This window comes from Amblyomma mixtum, chromosome 3 (assembly GCF_055824585.1).
Source record: "Amblyomma mixtum isolate Tamu chromosome 3, ASM5582458v1, whole genome shotgun sequence".
NCBI classification, from domain to species: domain Eukaryota; kingdom Metazoa; phylum Arthropoda; class Arachnida; order Ixodida; family Ixodidae; genus Amblyomma; species Amblyomma mixtum.
Genome location: NC_143014.1, coordinates 362,029,538 through 362,048,355, shown reverse-complemented (window position 1 = coordinate 362,048,355; position 18,818 = coordinate 362,029,538). Strand labels below are relative to the sequence as shown.

At 47.6% G+C, this 18,818-nt stretch overlaps 1 protein-coding gene across 1 annotated transcript; it reads left to right on the top strand.

The window, feature by feature from the left end:
- The first annotated feature begins 11,704 nt into the window (after positions 1 to 11,704).
- LOC149356573 (enhancer of rudimentary homolog) lies at positions 11,705 to 18,526 on the top strand. Its single transcript, XM_089577796.1, has 3 exons — positions 11,705 to 11,833; positions 15,107 to 15,312; positions 18,420 to 18,526. Exons 1-3 carry the CDS (start codon positions 11,831 to 11,833, stop codon positions 18,517 to 18,519), a joined length of 309 nt encoding a protein of 102 aa, XP_089433922.1. The 5' UTR covers positions 11,705 to 11,830; the 3' UTR covers positions 18,520 to 18,526.
- The last annotated feature ends 292 nt before the right edge of the window (positions 18,527 to 18,818 follow it).

The following is an 18,818-nucleotide window of genomic DNA, read 5'->3' as shown; positions in this document are numbered from 1 at the left end:
TGGTCTCGGCGTAGCGAGTCAAATAGTCGGTAGCAACCATGATCCACTTATTTCCGGCCTGCGACAAAGGGAAAGGGCCGAGGAGGTCCATGCCGATCTGGTCGAACGGAGCGCGAGGGGAACGGGCTTGAGAAAACCCGCCGGCTTATGTGGTGGCGTTTTCCGGCGCTGGCATTCTTGGCAGCTTTTAACGTAGCGTTTGACATCAGCAGGAAGTCCAGGCCAGTAGTACATGTTTCGCACTCTGGCGAGCGTACGTGAAAAGCCCAAGTGGCCAGATGTGGGCTCATCATGGCAGGCGAAAAGAACGTCAGCTCGGAGATCAGCTGGAATGACCAGAAGGTAAGGTCTATCGTTGCCTCTCGAGTTCTTCTTATACAAGAGGCCTTGCCGCAAACAGAAGGAGCCAAGACGTCGAGAGAAGTGGCGAGGTATAGCCGTATCGCTACCTTCAAGGGCGTCAATGAGAGGGCGAAGTTCCGAGTCCGCCCTCTGCCGGGTCAGTAGGTCGGAGGCGGTGAGCGTACCAAGGAAGCCGCTGTCGTCATCGGGCGCTGCGTCGCCAGTATCAACTGGTGCACGCGATAGTGTGTCGGCGTCTTCGTGTCTGCGGCCGGACTTGTACACAATAGTGATGTCAAATTCCTGGAGCCGTAAGCTCCAGCGTGCCAGGCGTCCAGATGGGTCTCGCAAATTTGCCAGCCAGCATAGGCAGTGGTGATCGGTTACGACTTTGAATGGGCGGCCGTATAGATAAGGGCGAAACTTCATGGTGGCCCACACGACCACAAGACATTCTTTTTCAGACGTAGAGTAATTGCTCTCGGCGCGGGAGAGAGTACGGCTAGCATAGCGTTACCGGAAATGATGGCGGCGAAACCGCAGCCGGGCGCCTCGCAATTTCAGCATAGGTGGGGCGGTGGCAGTCTCCTGATAGAGGAGGTGTTTCAACAGCAGGAGCCCTGAACGCCTGTTGCACCTCCTAGCGAACAAGAGCAGAAATCGAACCTAGCGCTGGCTGCGAAGGGCTGCAAAATTTCAGGACCTCTTCACGCACTATGGTGCGAATTAGTTCACGCAGATCGTCAGGGTGGCTCCCGGAGGTAGCAAACGATGCGGTGACAGCAGCATGCACGGGCCGGTCGTAGGTCGCAGAACGTTGTTGCAGCACCTTTTCCATCGTTGTGGCCTCTGTAAGGAATGCAGCAACGGTCGATGGTGGGCTGCGCACGAGGCCTGCGAAAAGCTGCTCTTTGACGCCACGCATCAAATGCCGGAGTTTTTTTTTCTTCCGGCATGGCCGGGTCAGCTCTTCTGAAGAGGCGCGTCATGTCCTTGACGTACATCTGGACACTTTCGTTCGGCAGCTGGATGCGAGATTGTAGTGCACGCTCAGCTGGTTCACGACGATCCACGCTTGTGTAGGCCTGCAGCACCCGACGACGGAACTCATGGCACGTGATTAAAACGTCCTCTCGGTTTTCAAACCAGGTGCGAGCGCCATCCTCGAGGCTCAAGTAAACGTTTCGGAGTTTGGCTGCGTCGTCCCATTGGTTAAACGCAGCTACGCGCTCAAAATGAAGGAGCCAGTCCTCCACATCCTCAAAAAGTTCCCCACGGAACGTCTTGGGAATCCGCGGAGTCTGCAAGGTGTAGTGGGATGGCGCGGCAGCGGCAGTTTGCAGAGGAGTAGTAGTGGCTGTCTCCATGGCGCCGCTCTCGACTAGTCCTACCTCCGAAGGCAGTCCCTGGATCCTCCGACTGAAGCGATGTACCGGGTTGTCAAGTGGTACAGGGCTGGCGCGACGGCTTCCTGGAGGGGTCTCTTGCATGGGCTCACGGGGACCCAGCACCTCCACCAGACTGTAACGTACTTGTTGACGACGGAGGCTTTAATAACAAGTGCGAAGACAGACAAGGCCACGGCGACAGATTCCACACGGTGCGAGCCCTACTTCTTCGTCGTCAGCAGCTATGCGCCACCTGGCAATGCTAGGTGGCAATACATTGTGACGCCCATGAAAATGCGATACCTATTCTGCATGGTCGGCGTTCCTGACTAAGCCGAAGATGAGGAGAACGAGGTTGGTGTCGTCTCGTGCTCGGCAAGCGGACGCAGCTGCTTTCAATCCTCCACCCCGGTCTTAATAAACCCCTGGGTGTAACATCTTGGTGAAAGGTGCCGGGTGTACTGGTTCCGTGAAGACGGATCCTCTGCTTGAACCTCGCCGGAGTAGTCGCCTTTCTGGTCTGCCGCCTGCTGTGCTCATGATGTCCCTGGACGGCGACGCTCCGAGATCTGTGCCCAGAAGTTCATGGCAGCATTTCCGGGAGCCACGGCCGTTCGCAGGCTCAACCAGCGAGGACGTGGATGAATGGCTTACCCACTACAAACGGGTGAGCCGCTACAATAAGGGGAACTCTTTCGCGCGACTTGCCAACGTCGTCTTTTCCCTAACCGACACGGCCCAAACGTGGTATGACAACCACAAGGATTCATTTACGACATGGGACCGCTTTGTAGAGGAGCTAAAGAAGTGTTTCGGCGACTCTGTCACGAAAAAGAAGCGGGCTGAACAAGCGCTTGCGCAAAGGGCTCAGCTTCCCGGAGAGACCTGTACAAAGTACATTGAAGAAATCATTAAGTTATGCAAGGTCGTCTCTCCTGGCATGACAGAAGAAGATAAAGTTGGCCACCCACTTAAAAGATTTGCAGACGACATTTATAATTTTCTTATCGGCAAAGCAAGTCTCGAGTCCGTGTCTGACGTCATTCAGCACTGCCGCACGGTTGAGACATTGAAGATACATCGCATCACACCGAAATTCGGACGTTTGGCCGGAGTGACATTGGTAGCAGCTGTAGACACAACATCGTCGTGTGATCTGGCTTCCACGATCCGCCAGATCGTGCGCGAAGAGTTTACCAGGTCGCTGGAACTCACTCGTAATTGCTCAGTGCTCACCCCTTAGTAATGTAGTGAACATAGAAAGGCAAGTTCTCTAATTCGACTAGATTTTAAGGGGGAACGATAGCTGGAAACTAATAAGGAAGAAGCCCATCAGCAAGTTAGCGGTAAGAGGGAAAGTAAAAGAATTTAGAATCTTGCATCAGAACAGACCTCCCGCTTTAACCCAATATGATCACCTCAGCGCTCCAGTAAGGAGGGATAATTTCATAGATAACAAAGTAGAGTACGTGACAGATAGAAGTAGGGGGTAGGGTAGCTGAACAGGATACCGGAAAGTTGTCTCACGAGATGAAAGACCCGATTAGGATTTTCCAAAAGCCTGAAAGGCTTTAACCCCACAACATAGAACTGGCAGAGTTGCCAACATTATTCAATATGCTTCAGGTAATTAACTCGCGTATTGAAGTTTAATATGCACAGCATTGAGAATGCTCTAAAGAACGAAAGGAGCGTAAAAGCAGCCGAGACGAAACTAGGCATAAGCGAAAATTGGATCTATGCACTGAGCGATAAAAGGGGAATGCCATTGCCAATATGGATAGCATAGTTATGGGGGCTGAGAATTTCTACACAGATTTACAAAGAAGCCAAAATTATTGAGGGCAATAATGACAGGGACAGCCAAGTAGAGGATTGGGAAATTCCGCAAGTAACAAAAGAAGAAGTACGTAAATAAGCCCTTATAAGCAATAGAAAGAGGGGAAGAATCTGGTGACGTCGTGTAACTGCGGATCTGTTGAAGGATAGGGGGGAGAATGTGCGTGAAAAACTGACCGCCCTGCATACACAATGGCTCATGGCCTCCAGTGTATCACCATCTTTGACAAACACTAACATCATCTTCGTCCATAAGGCAGGAGATGACAAGTGCATGAAAAGTTAGACAACTCAGATTGCGGCCCTGTGAATATAAGGTATTTAGCAAGGTAATCGCTAAGGGAATCAGAGCATCCTTAGACATTAATCAAGCAGAGAACCAGGCTGGCTTTCATAAAGGCTGCTTGACAGTGCAGTGTATTCATGCAATGAATGAAGTGACAGAAAAACTTGCATAATACAACCAACCTTTATACATAGCCTTCAAAGAATGCAAGGAAGCATTTGACTCTGCCATAATTCAGCAGTCGTGCAGGCATCACGTAACCAGGGTCCAAAAGACACATATCTAAAAGTACTGGAGAGTATCTATCAAAAATCCGCAGCTACCATAATCCTCCCTAGAGAAAGTGATAAAATCCTAATTACGGTTTACAATAGGTATTTAGAACTCTGGATTGACAAAATCTGGGGATAAAAGCTAATATAAAACTTCTTTGTAGTGTGCATTTCGCTCCTGTCATTGTCTTGCTAAGTAACTAGTGGGGGGGGGGGGGGGGGGGGGGGGGGCAAATTGTAGGGCATGGTTGAAAGCCTTGACAGACAAAGCAGAACAGCGGGCCTAGAAATTAATGTAACGAAAGTAACGTTCAGCAGTCTTGGAAGGGAACAGCAGTTTATGATAGGTCGTGAAGTCTCGAAAGTGGTAAGACAAAAAATCTACTTAGGGTGTGTATAACTGCAAACAGACACCATACGAGTGAAATAAGTAGGAGAGTAAGAATGGCTTGCAGAAAAACTGGAAAACATTGTCGAATGATGAATAGCAACTTACCAGCATCCGTCAAGAAGAATGCATACAACAGCTGTCAGTTCCCGGTACTAACCTGTGGGGCGGGAACATGGAGGTTAACGAAAAGGGTCGACACTGCAGGACAGCACAGCGAGCTATGGAAAGAAAAATGATACGTGTAATGTCAAGAGACGGCAAGAGGCAAAGTGGGTCAGGGAACAAACGCGAGTTAATGACATTCTAGTCGAAATCAAGAAGAAATAGGCAGGGACAGGGCATAAAATGCGATGGCAAGATAACCGATGCTTGTTAAGAGAAATGGACTGCATTTCAAGAGAAGGCAAGCATACCAGGTGACGGCAGAGAGTCAGGTGAATGAATGAGACTAGGAAGATTGCAGGGACAAGGGACGCTGCTGGCACAGGACGAGGTGAATTACATACGATTTCAGCAGCGCGAACACGGTTAGGAAAAGACAGCGCTCTGTCCTGTCCGCCTTCTGTCTTTTCCTAATCGTGTTCGCGCTGCTGAAATCGTATGGATTCCCACCAACTAGCCCGCCAGATTGTGTGAATTACATGTAGATATAAAGGAAAGGCCGTTGTCTTATAGGGCGGTGTTAGCCTGATGAAAGAGATGCTTGATAAATCACCAGTTTTGCGTTACTTCTGCAACAACATTCTCTTGTTAATGATTTGTGTCATGGGTCACCAAAGATGTGCAGTGTTTGTGCTCAACTTTCAGCTTTAATCCTTTTCTCTAGAATAACTAAACAGTACATTTTAGCTGTATTTTAGGTGTGTATTCTTTCTGGCGTACCATACTCATTGCAACAATGGCAGCATTTAATTACATTCCAGACCCCGGCATATAGTCAGCTAATTATTTTTGCACCTGGTGTTACTGATTTTCATCCCTGCCTGTAATGAATACATGTGTAGACATTAAAAGCATATGCAAATGACAAAAATCGCAAGAGGCAAGATTCTCTGATCACTTGGTGCAGAAATATGTTTATTTCGAAGTTGTTATTGCAGTCGCTGGTGAGTTGTGATGTTGATAATCAGATGATTTTCAGGCAGAATGAAAAGCGCAAGCGACTTGCAAAAAACCAATATACTGTAACAAAAATGTTCCGTACTGACAGGTAAAACCAAATGGGCTATATCACACATGCAAGGAACATGCAAGGATAGCTTATTGCTTTCATCTGAAAGGAACCTGACTGAAAGGAAACAGTGCGCCGCCTTACATGGAGCCCTGAAGTCAGGGATCCTAAAAAGCTTGTAAAGCTTCAAGGTGGTTCGGTATCGCCTCTGCATCGCGAAGCTGATACTGCCGGCAGCTGTGCGATAGTACACATGATCCGCTGCAGTTCAGAATTACTGCGAAATTTATGTTCCTAAAACCACGAATGTACCGGCGCATATAAACGCTTGTACTTAAGAAGCAAGCTTCATGGAGTTCCAATAACAAACGCAGGCTTCTGCGCGCAAATGGAACCGACACTAAAGACTGATACACGCAGACTTTTGGAACGAAAAAGACAAGCACAGTTCCGTCGTGATGTGGTTACAATCATATTGTTACGATGGTGATACCAGAAATTCTTCGCAAAATACTGCGGCCCTTTTGTTTTTCTCGATCGCCTCAGTGACCTCTACTACACAATCGTCAATGAAAGTCACCCCAGGTAATCGCCGCTCCCGCAAGGCCCACGCTGTTCACGTAGCCCTTCTCAAACGCTGCCGTCACAAGACTGACTTATTCGCTCGAAGACGAGCCTCGACTGCCGCGAGCGAAGTGTTACGCCATGCTGCGGCGCTGCCGTACTGCAGTGCAGCGGAAAGAAGAGGACGGACGGACTCCATAGGCGCGAGACTGTGCGGTGGACCCCGCCTGACGCTGCCTGTTCAATGACGTCGCCGATCCCCGCTGGCAGGTAAACCCGTTCCCGTCCTCGTAACTTCGTATCAATATGTATATTCAATTAAAACATGGCACCAACTCTCAGTTGCATCTCCTTCGCGCGATAACTTGAAGCGCAGAGCACTCACCACGCCGCGAAAGCGTGTGCAGGCCTTGGCGTAAATTACGAATAGATGACAGTATAACACAAAAACATTGAACAGCTGTGTTTACTGAAAACACTCACGGGTCGGCAATCAATGCAGCAAACAGTATACACAAATACTGCAGTCGCACAATCAACACACTCGAAAGCACTGCTGTGCATGAGCGCACTGCGGGCGAAGCCAGCGACCATGGAGGAAGCCAGCGCCAATTGACTCGGCAGTTGTTGGCTCTGTTGGCAACATGAATCCATATCAAAATCCAAATGAGAATTTCATGCCTGCAAAATTCGTTCAGGAAAATATTCTCCACAGTGCGTTTACTGCACTTGGGCGCATTTTTATCGCGGTATATACCTGCGGCGTTCTTACGTACACCGCTCACGAAATACGTTTGCAAACACCGTTTGCAACGAACTGCAAACGTTCTGATTCCGCCATTGCGTTGCATTCTCCGGCGACGGGCGGTGGATCGAGGTTTTCCGGTTCTCACAGAGTTTCGACGGTGTTCGCATTTGGTAAAGCGGAGTGCTGACGGTTTTAAATTCACAAAAAACCTTCATGTTGTGTAATTCGTGTTTAGTTTCTAGTATGCGTGGCTGCACTAACGGGATCGCCTCGTTTTTTCTCGCCATGCATGTGACCGTGTCCTTGGCTGCTGCTTTCGCCGCCAGAAGCGCTGCGAGCGCTGCTGAACACTTGATACTTTTCTCTAAAGGGCGGCACCCTACCGTTGAACGCAGTGGGGCTGAATTAGACAAAGCATTGGGGTGTAAGGAAAGTCAAGAAAACATTGATTTTAAGCGGGTAGAAATAACGCTGTTTATATGTACTTGTTTATATGTTTATATGTTTATATGTTTATATGTTCATATGTAATAACGCTGTTTATATGTACTTGTCACCACGGAGCACTAACTCGCCCAATCTGCCGTTCTGCTACAGAAATAACCCAGCGAACGTTATCTTACTAGTAGCTAAAATAAAGACAAGAGTAAAATTTTGCGAGTCATGGCCAGGTGGCTTGTGGCACCGCCCTGATTAAAGGCCACAGCCTTATCCGTCCATCCGTTCTTGAACAGAAGCTCAGCGGCTGAGCGGAGCTATGCACGATATTACGTGAGAACGGCTGTATGCCCTCCTTATGTGACGTTAGTCTCGTGGCTCGTCTCTGCAGGCAACCATGGGGGGCAACAACGACTGGTCAGTAGTTAAACGTTCATACATAGGAAGGCCGCACCCTTGGCGCCAAAGCTTTCCCAGGGTATCCAACCAGGTGAAACAGGAGGCTTGGGCTGGTCCTGCTTTGAGACTCGGGACCCTGTGGCCAAACTCTCCTACGATTGCAGGCTCAGTACCGTGCCAGACGACAGCTGGCCTCGTGAGGTTAGTACGTGCAGGTGCAGACAAAAGTGAACAGAGCTCTCTCCTACCTAAATATTTCGCACTCGTGGCCTAATTAAAATTGCCAGATGTATCATGTGCAGGCTAGTGATGGATGCTAGTGCGCTTTCTCATGGAGAAACAATGGTTCAACATTTCCGACCTGCAAGAAATGAGTGTATTTAGAACCAGTGTTTGGAATCTGGCTCTATCGAAAGTTGTCTCTAGTTATTCGAGTGCTGATAGAGAGGAAAATAAGGAAGGAAAGAGAGATCGCGGCTGCCGACCTGTTTTAAACATCGTTTTATACGAAGGTGAGAAAAGGTGAGAAATCATTTTTAAATGTGGTTGTTTTTTTTCTCAAATTCATGACTGAGATCTAAAACAAGCAATCTACACGCTGAGCCAGGGTGCTCGTTGTTGTTGCGCAACACTGCGCCCGAGTGGCCAGCCCTGGACTGACTCGTGGTGTGAGGGCAAGTGTTGCTGTTTTCGAGCGCAGCCATTCAGCGCACGTTCGTGGGTTGAGCGGCCTAGCTGCCGTTGGTGTAACCGAGCTAAACCATAAATAAAAACAAACACTGCCGCGACTGGGATTGCAACCCATTGCGCCGCGAAGACATCAGCTTCGTTGGCCACATCAGGCGGCCACGGCTTGTGTTATTGTTGTTGTTGGCCCCATACAAATGGCGCATACCCACAAGGGGGATTGGCAATGACCAGGCGGTGACTACCAGTTGTGTAGATTGCATATGGCAGAAATGAGATATCAGGAGTGTCATCTCACTGACAGGAATGGTTGACGGTGGTGAAGGGGCCCTAATAAACTTAAATTTCCAGAGGTAAAAAACAAAACAAAACAAAAACCTGTTTTGATTATCGTTTGTGGCTCTTTAGGTCCCAAAGCACCTCAGGCCATGAGAGACGCCGTAGTGGAGGGGCTCCGGAAATTTCGAGCACCTGGGGTTCTTTAACGTTCACTGACAGCGCGCAGTACACGGGGCTCGACTAATATGTGCATATCAATATTTTTTAAAGTATAGTCTTTCGCCGGGACCATGAGCTGGCGAGTAAGCTCTCTGGTGGAGCTGCTATTGTAGTCCAGAACGGTGTTCGAACTTACGAAGTCAGACTCCGGCCGCCTACGTGGCTCTGTGGTTATGGCGCTCGGCTGCTGACCCGATAGACGCGGGTTCGATTCCAGCCGTAGCGGCCGTAATTCGACGGAAGCGAAATTCAAGAGGCCCGTGTGCTGTGCGATGTGTGCTGTGCTGTTAGAGAACCCCAAGTGGTCGAAATTTCCTTAGCCCTTCACCACGGCGTCCTTCATGGCTCAGCCGCTTTTGGACGTTAAACCAACAGATAGAAGGTTGTCGACAGAGGTGTCACGCTTTTCTAGTCAGACCAGAAAAAAAAATATTTTTGTGCACGATGGGACTCGAACCACCATACTTCCGTACCGCAGCCAAGCGTGCTAGTGGCTGCGCTACTTCCTGCCAACGCGTATGTAGTTCTCCTTCTCTAGGACGCTGGAGAGTTTGCAGAAAGGCGCCGAATCAGACGGGTGCCTCCCAAACGCCCTCCAGTGTCTCCAGAATTTAAGATTCACAAACAATTGTGCACTTAATAAACATCCTAACCACACATCAGTGACACAAGCAGCAACTCCGTGCCAAAGGCTTTTGCCTCACCGCACTTTAGGTCCACAAAGTGCCCCCCTAAATTTTTTGCACACGTCATCTCCGGCTACTAACTTTCGCAAACCTACAGTTGTAAAGGGCTGGGCTGCTTGGGAGTCGAAACTTAATTGAATGGTTGGTTTGGTTGGTTTATTGGTTTATTGGGGTTTAACGTCCCAAAGCAACTCAGGCTATGAGAGACGCCGTAGTGAAGGGCTCCGGAAATTTCGACCACCTGGGGTTCTTTAGCGTGCACTGACATCGCAAAGTACACGGGCCTCTAGAATTTCGCCTTCATCGCTTAATTGAATGGATAATATTTTTTTCTGAATTTCATTTAGACACACCACTTTGAGTATTAGGCCGTAGCACACAACTTCAGGTAATAAAAATATTCCAGACCAGTGCATGAGCAGTATGACATGTTGGGTCATCATTACTGAATGAATGAGAAACAAAATAAAAAGGAGCTGGATATAGTCACTGGCACTAAGAAAGGCGACTTGTTTTGTAGGTAGTTGCGCGTATGTCAAAACCAAGTCTTAAAATGCCTGGACGCCGTTTTGCCTCCGCATTAATGATGAAACTGGAAAATTCAAAGACACTTCGAGTCTAGCACCCCCAAGAGCAGGTCAAGAATGCTCATTGAGTGGGGTAAAAATTTGTCTATTCAGTGTTATTAGTAAAAAAGCATAAATATCCGTCTCGCGCCGCAAGCAGCGAGAGATATGGATAGCGCTCTATACTGCCTGTTTCGCGCTACCAGAATCAACGCCAGAAAGTTTTGAGGCACGAACAAGCGTATTCTCGCATTCACTGTAGCATTCACATACCTATACGGCTTTTTCTTTTTTTTACCGCCAAGTGCGCAACCTGCAGCAGACGACAGAATACGATTTACACCGGAAAGCAAGCTGCTGACGAGAGCTGTCGCGACAAGTCACCACGCAGTCAAGGTCGTACTTACTGATCTGGGTAAGGTACAACGTGCTGATTCCTTCGGGAATAATGACACTAAGTGTCATGCCTACTAGTAGACCTGCCCCGAACACGGAGACCAAGTGGAGGCGAGCCTGAATCAAAGAAAGAGAAACAGAAACGACCAAAACAGATGTGTGCTCAACGGGAGATAAACCGCTACTGCCGCGTCAGTCGCGTGGTTACAGTTCGTTCGACCCGTTTGGCTACTGGTATTCATTTAGGACGAACAAGATAGAACACAGCAAAAGTGCCGCTTCATACGGTTCAATTAGATGAATCAAAACTTACCTCAGTTAAGGGAACGGATAACGGAACCAGGCCACTCATGTAGCTGCCGACGAACATAGCGCCAGCCAGCGCGACTAAAATAGCGATGTCCGCCATCGCGCTAGTGACAGGACCGGCTTTTCCTACTTTGATCAGAAGAGGCGGCCTGTAGAATCTAGCATCTTGGTCTTTTGCCGACGCAAATTACAGGTCAATGGGGACCGTGATTGACCGTCTGCCGGGTGCTATCGGCAACATACGTTGCGTCCAGGCGGCCACTATGCACATGGTGGCCTAGGCAGTGGATCGCATAGCTTGCATATTTCTACTACCTTTACAAGTAGTTGACAACCTAAAATATTTGCGCTTGTAACCGAGGCGAGATTTTGCTCGTTGACGTTGACAGGCGCCTTGAGAAACGCGAACAAAACAGCCGTATCGCACCGACATGCTTTTTTCTTTCGAACAGCTATTTAAGAGTCGAACGCAAAAGGCGCGTGTGAAGCGCTGCTCGCACTCCTCGCCAGTTGCCGTGTGGCACCAATCATAAGAATTGCAGCAGCAACACAATCTGCACATCCTCTTCGTTTGTTTTTTGAGACGAGAACTAAAGAATCCACTCAGTCCTGTGTTAAACTGTGTCGTCTGCTAGGCTAGAATCCTCTTAGCGAGAACCAGCACAAAACGGTATTGTGGTAGCAACACGGGACGAAACCAGCTGCGTTAGCGCTTTCCTGCGTTCGAGAGTACACTGCATGCTTTTGCTGTTGGTCGTTTGCGCGGGGTCTGCGGCCGTAATTTTCCTCGTCGTTGCTGCAACTTTTAAATTAGTTTTCTATTGGAAACCGTAGAAGCAGAGTGGCAGCCATGGTAAGTTGGAAGGACAAGACCCGTTGCTATAGCACAGTGCCATGTATCGTTTGTCTCGGCTGGAGGGAACTGCGTCGTCACTACGCTGCGAGCTTTCGACTTGAAACGTTAGGCTTAAGCTGTCGGTGGGCAAACAAAAGAACGGCAAATAATGCATTGTAATTAATATCCTCCTAACCTCACTCGTGACTGACGTGTTGCTTGAATGTCTATATTTCATTCCTGTCGAGTATAATCGCTGTTTGTTGTTACTGCCGCGTCGAGCTAGCGTTTCGCGAAGACCGGCGTCTGCGCTGTGGGTTGTTTTTGTGTGCCGTTAGCTGTACAGCGCATTTCGCGACAGCAGGAACCGAAACTTTTTGCATCCTTCATTTCGCGCACGCGTCTGAATCAAGGCAACTTTGCACGTTATTTCAACAGCTCCGAGTGGGCACAGGCTTGCTCCTTTTCTAGTTCAAAAGGGTTGAAAATTGGGCGAGTTGGTACGAATTCATACTGGTGTGGCACCACAGGGACAGGGACAGAGACAGAGTGACAACAACACAAGTGCTCACTAACAACTGACAAAATTTATTAAAAGCACAAAAAATATATAGACAAAACCTATGGTTACATGCACAGTCATAACACGGTTACAAAGGTTACAGGCAAGAACACACGTTAAATCACGACGAATCTACCTGTTATCATGGTTTAGTGTTCTTTGAAGATAATCCACCTCGGCGTCAAGCAGCAGCAAGGATGGCAAACTCACGCATACATCTGCCGACTTCCTTATGCGGAAGGCCTCCATAATCTCCCGGGAAGTCTTATCTTTATGCTTCCAGAGAACGCGCGTTTCCTTGAACAACGGAGCACACTTGTGGCTTTTTACATGCTTAGTCAGGTGCGTCCCCGAACCCCCGTCAAGTGACCTGGCGTGCTCCTGGAGGCGCACATTTAGACAGCGTCCCGTCTGCCCCGTGTAGTGTCGACCGCATGTTAGGGGAATGGAATACACCACACCGCAAGCACAGTCCACAAACGGGTTGGAGTGCTTCACCCCACAAGCGTTCCTTCTCTCCCGCGGTGCGTCACACCTCTCAATGGCGGCACATATCCGCCCTACCTTATTCTTGGCTGAAAATACCAAGTCCACCTCATAACGGCGAGCCACCTTTTTAAGGCTGTGAGACACACCATGTATGTAAGCGATGCAGGCGAGCTTTTTCCTTCCCTGTGCGCTCTCTTCATGCGAGCTAGTTCCCTTTGCAGTTTGTTTCTGTACCGTAAGGATCCGGTGCGACACCGAAGCCAGCACAGAGGCCGGGAACCCCGCGTTTTTTGGTCTAGCCACCTGATCAGCGAACGCTTTGTCCATTCGATGGAAACAGGACTTTGTGAAAGCCGAATTTAATGCATTCGACGCAATGCCACTCTTAATCAACTTCGAATGGCCGGAAGAAAAATTCAACAAGGGTTTCTTTGACCTTGGTGAAAACGACCAGCACACATGGTTGCCCTCGAAAAACAAGGAAAGGTCCAAAAACTCAATGCGTCCATTTTCGGGAGCTTCACACGTAAAATTCAGGCCACGTCCTCTTTCTTTGAACACCTTCAAAACATCGACCATTGGCCGGGTGGTGTCATGACAGTCCACAAAAACTATAAAATCGTCAACATAACGGAAAGCTTTTGTCACCATTCCTTCCAAATCACGCTCCAGGCACCTATCAACCGCGCACAGAAAAATATCGCTCAGAATCGGAGCAACTCTTGACCCGATACAGATACCAGATTTTTGAATGTACACGTCATTCTTCCAGCCAATAAAAGTCGAGTTCAAATAAACAGCCAGAAGCTCAAGGAAACTATCGACCGAAATCCCGCACCTGGAAATAAAGGCAACTTCATCGTTCTGTTGCGTTATACAATCCCTGACACATTTTAAAAGTTGCACATGCGGAAGCGAGTAAAATAAGTCCTCAGCATCAATACTGAACGCTGAACCACCACGCGGATTATTACGCCTCAAAAACTTAACTACCGTTCCAGAACTGGGGATCAGGAAAGGATCCGCAATGTCCAACGACTTCAGGTGCCTCTGCAGAAAGCCTGACACTTCATGCTGCCAAGTATCGCGTTCGGAAACGATAGCCCGGAAGGTGTCTTCCGGCTTATGCGTTTTTGCAGTAAAGAAAACGCTGAGCTTACTCTCTCGCGCCCCATTGACGGCCGAGGCTAAACGCCCAAGGTTGAGGTCACCAAGCAATTTCAGCGCCCTCTTCTTCACAGCAGAGGGTTTTACAGAGAGTCGAGTGAAACATTTTTCAACCGCCTTGCCGGATTTCTCAAAAAACAGGCCTTTTCTAGGTCGAACGCGGAAGCCGAGATTTTCGAAGCGCCCGTTTTTTGCTTGCTCACTTGGCGTTTTAAAGCTGAAAAACACTGACTTCTATGCGATGGCTTCCTGTCGAGCGCTGCTAATGCCACGTATGCAATTTTTTTTTTTTCAACGCGGACTGCGGTCGTCCTGAGTGTGACGCCTGTTCCTTACACCGTCATACCTCAGCAGTCTTAGCAGCGCACGTCCCGTGCCGACATAAATTTCATGAATACTGCTTCCTTCCACTGGCCAGACCTCACCCATACCGTATTGCACATTTTCTCTTCAGAGGCTCAGGGGAGCAGACTACTTGAGGATGATGATGTTCCAGTGGTCATTTCGTGTTGCATAAACCTTGCCGTGCAGTAGCAAAAACCGCATACAAAATCAAGAAAGGCAAGACTGCAGCCTTCGAACAAAACAATTGCTGTCATCTCCAGCACACGAGGGATAAGCTGTTTTCTGTTATGTACTCTTTTAGGTGGTGCCTGTAAGATGAAAAGGTGGATGGTCGATGTCTTCATTGCTGCGGAATTACATGATGCACCATACACTTGCCTATTTTGCTATTGCAAGCACAGACTAGGTGTCATAATTGGATGTCATCGGGAGGGGCTTTTTTTATGCTGTGGGCCACACTGTGTTGCTGATAAATCAACGTGCGTGGCCTCATTGATGGGTGAACTTCTTTCTTGCTTTGGAGTATTTGCTTTCGATGGCAATGGACAGTGAAGTGATGGTGGAGTGGAGATGGAGTGACACTGACAAGGAATCAAAACGTTTGCCTTTGTTTACCCGCTCGGAAAGGTTTTTGATGGTTTTTGGCCGAGCGCCAAATTGCTACTGTGGCTCAGAACTTGAGCCTTCCTTACATTGAAATGTTTCGTTGTCGTGCCCTCATTGTCCAGTCCCACACAATCCTGCTAGTCCAGCCTGGGAAGCCGGAGACCCGCACCTACTCGGACTTTGAGTCTGTGAATCAGTGCATGGAGGGCGTGTGCCACATCTACGAGGAGCATCTGAAGCGACAGAATCCCAACACGCCCTCCATCACCCATGACATCAGCCAACTGTTCGACTTCGTGGGCCAGCTGGTGGGCCTGAGCTGCCTAGTGTGAGTACACACATACGGAGAAAGCTGCAGAGCTGTCAGAAATTTGTGTTGTCGCAATGCGGGGGAGCAGCTTTCTAGCCAGAGCGCACAATTATGTCTGTGGCGTGAGGTTCTGCTGTTAACCTTGATCTGAATGTTCAGGCCTCCGAGGAGATGTCTCTGCCTCAGAAGCAAGTAACAGATATGTGATATCGTCACAAAAACTTTGGTGGATTGAAGTGACTGACTTCAGCGTAGCATGACTAGTTAAGTGCCATCATTAATGTGAATTTGAAGAGATCTGAAAGCTTAGCTTTACAAGGGTGCGAGAAAAAGACAGTATTTCAAATGTATATTGGGAAGCCACGCATGATGTATAACTCGTTAGGGGTACCATTTGTAAGTGACATTTTTTGTTTAACATGTGCTGGGGATTTCATACTGAGCTGGTTATAGAGTTCCCTGAATCAGATAATGTCCTTGTAGGTAATTACTTAAAGAAGCCATGAAATATATTGATGCAGGGTGGCAAGCCAAGGAACAGGATGTCATGATGACTGATGAAATAGGATTTAATGGCTGCAGGCCTAGCGCAGCTGTCTCATTTCGATGGAGGTGAAGTGCAAGAGGCCCGTGTACTGTGCGATGTCAGTGCACGTTAAAGAACCCCATGTAGTCGAAATTGTCCGGTGCCCTCCAAAATTGTCCGTGACTTGTCCGTGTCCGTGAAAATTGTCCGGTGACTTCACTCATAGCCTGAGTCTCTTTTGTGACGTTAAAACCCCACGGAACCAAACCATCTGCAGATATGCTGCTTTAGAATATGGCCATCAAAGTCACGTCCGGGTCCCTGTAACCCTTCATAGGATGGTGGGATAAACGTTATCCCATTTGGACAACTGTGCATCTATGTATCATATTTTGCGTGCTGTATAGGGCCAAACTATCAAACTATCAAAAAAGCATTTTTTTTGCTAATATGTGCTTGGTGTTGTATGGGCTTTTACAAGTGGGGTAACCAGTCCAGCGCTGCCCTTGGTGGTAGAAAAAATAAAAACTGTTGAGCGTTTGAGCCTTTCTGTCGGTCAGCTGCTTTCTCTAATATTTCTTGAAGCAACTTTCAATTCTAAAAAGACTGAGATATAAATACGTACCACATTTAAAACATTTTTATGAACTCATTGGCACCTTTTTGTGCTCCCATTATTCTACAAACCAGTGGTCGGAATGGTTTGAAAGTGATGTCATTCAATTTCTCATGCCATTCTGAGCGCAAGTTTTACTATCTGTAGACATGCGAGACATGCAGACAGCCTGTGCTGCTAAGTGATGGTTCATTTAGTAGAACACCCATTGAAGCACGGAGTGCACAGAGCTGTCAAAACAAAACATTGATTTAAATACCACTGGGAGCTGTTAACATAGTAGATGAGGCGAAAGGGCGGTTGCTTATTCTCTTGCGTGTCGCTTCACAAGTTTTGTGCTCGAAGATGGTGTGTATATATGGGTTGGTTGAGAGCTTCAACTGGTGGCCTGTCCGCGCTTCTCAGTTTCAGTGGCATTCTCTCCCTAATTGGGTTCACTGACCAGGATTACTTTTGTGCAGCTGGCGTGTACAGAGGTGTGGAGATATCCCTTTCAGGCGATATTTTTTGTTATGTTTGAAAACAATTTTTCCACCTAAACAGCGTATTCAGGCCTCAAGAAAGGCAGTTTGTTAGTTTTCTAGCAAGAAAGTGCAGTGATTAAGGTTTTACAAGGGTATGCGAAATTCCGCACAGTGTCAGATCGGTTACATGGATTTTTCCAGTAAGCGCTCATGGGATCGTGAAATGACTATTTTGAAGGTGCTCATTGCGCTCGACATTAAGCAGTCGATGTCATTACTGATGGCAAAAATTTGTCTGCATGAAAATCGTGGATGGCATGCTAGTCAGTTCACTCTTTAGTGAAATATTGTTTACCGTGTTCGCTTACTTATTTGTGATAATAAAGATGTTAAATTTGACTAAAACAGTGATATCACACTTGGGTGCAGCGCACTGAAAAATAGCTGAGCTCGCTGTGTACAAAATTGTACAAGCCTTACACTGTCGAGTAAAATATTCGCCTTGCTACACAATCTACCCACACAGACCACCTGCACTGACATACCTTCCATGGCTTCAAAAAAAAGCATAATATTTAATGAAATTTGGTAAATAGGTACAAGGTTTGGAGCCGGGGGAAGGGGACAGCCACCCATATTGTTTGTTGGTCGAGCACATTACGGGGCATGCGGAGATCAAGGGTTCAGATATTTCCAGCAGCATATGGTTGTCGTTTCCCCTGTTTTCTGTAAATCATCTTTTATTTTAATAACTAAAACCTCTAATATGATATGCCAGTGGTCAACAATACAGTAAAAAAACATGCTTTCCTTTATTACGGTGACTGTTGGCTCCTTTCATGTGTATTGTAACAGCTGCTTATTTCTCTGCACTTTTGCTTTTTCACAAATCACATATATCTTGCCAAAAAATGAGTTGTTTCAATGTTTGCATATGAGCGCGCTGCACCAAACGTTCACTGTTGTTCGCCTGAAGGCTCTTTTGGTTCCTCCAAATTGACTAGGCCAATCACACAACTGCTGGAAGCATTAAGAGATGCAATCTTAAAAGAGGTCACTTAATATGTTATTTTCAGATTGCTTGAGTAAAGGAAGCAAAAGCTTGCAGTGGTATTGGTGAATGAAAACAGCGAAAACTGCTGAAGTTGTGACAAGGGGCTTTTGTTTCGAAGGATGTTGCTGCATTTCCGAATGGGTGTCTTGACTGGTTGCAATCGCTGCACCGCACTGGAAGTGTGTGGGATGTTGTGCATCAAAGCAAAGCTGGAAACATGTCTTATATAGTTACCACCTGCGAGTTTCGATGGAATTTCACCTTCAGCAATGTTTACAAATCTTCACTCAGCATCTGCTGAGACTCCCATCTTCGAAAAAGCTCATTCATTGGGTAGAAATATTTTTTTCCTAAGTTGCTGCTGGTTGTCAGTCGTGCATTGAGGGCTCAGTGAAAAATACAAATTGTGTGCAATCTTGCGTAACTGCAGCCCAGTCACCTACTTCTGTTCCCGTGTTTCTCTAGGTACCAGAAGTCGACAAACTCTTATGCGCCATGCAGCAAGTCATGGATCAAGGAGGTCTACATTCTTCTGCGGCGTCGGGCATCCAAAAGCCTGTCGTGAACTGAGGAGCACTTAGCCCACCATTTCTCACAAACAGTGAGCAAGCTGCCACTGCTCCAGCAATGTTCAGAATTACCCTCCCTGTGGCCCACAGTTTCTATTCATCACCACCACCACCATGTTCCCCTCGCCTGCCCCCACCCAGCCTTTCTCTGTTTCTTTTCATAGTTGTGCCGTGAGCCTTTCCATCAATGGACATTTTCTTGTGCACCTCTCATGATGTACAATAAATGTAAAAAGGTGTGGTATGTGAGTACATAGATTGTAGACCCTTGTTACTTTATTGCACATAGAAATGT

Coding starts and splice junctions, on each gene's coding strand:
- LOC149356573 (XM_089577796.1), top strand. Junction 15,313..18,419: donor GTGGGCCTGAGCTGCCTAGT/GTGAGTACACAC, acceptor GTGTTTCTCTAG/GTACCAGAAGTCGACAAACT.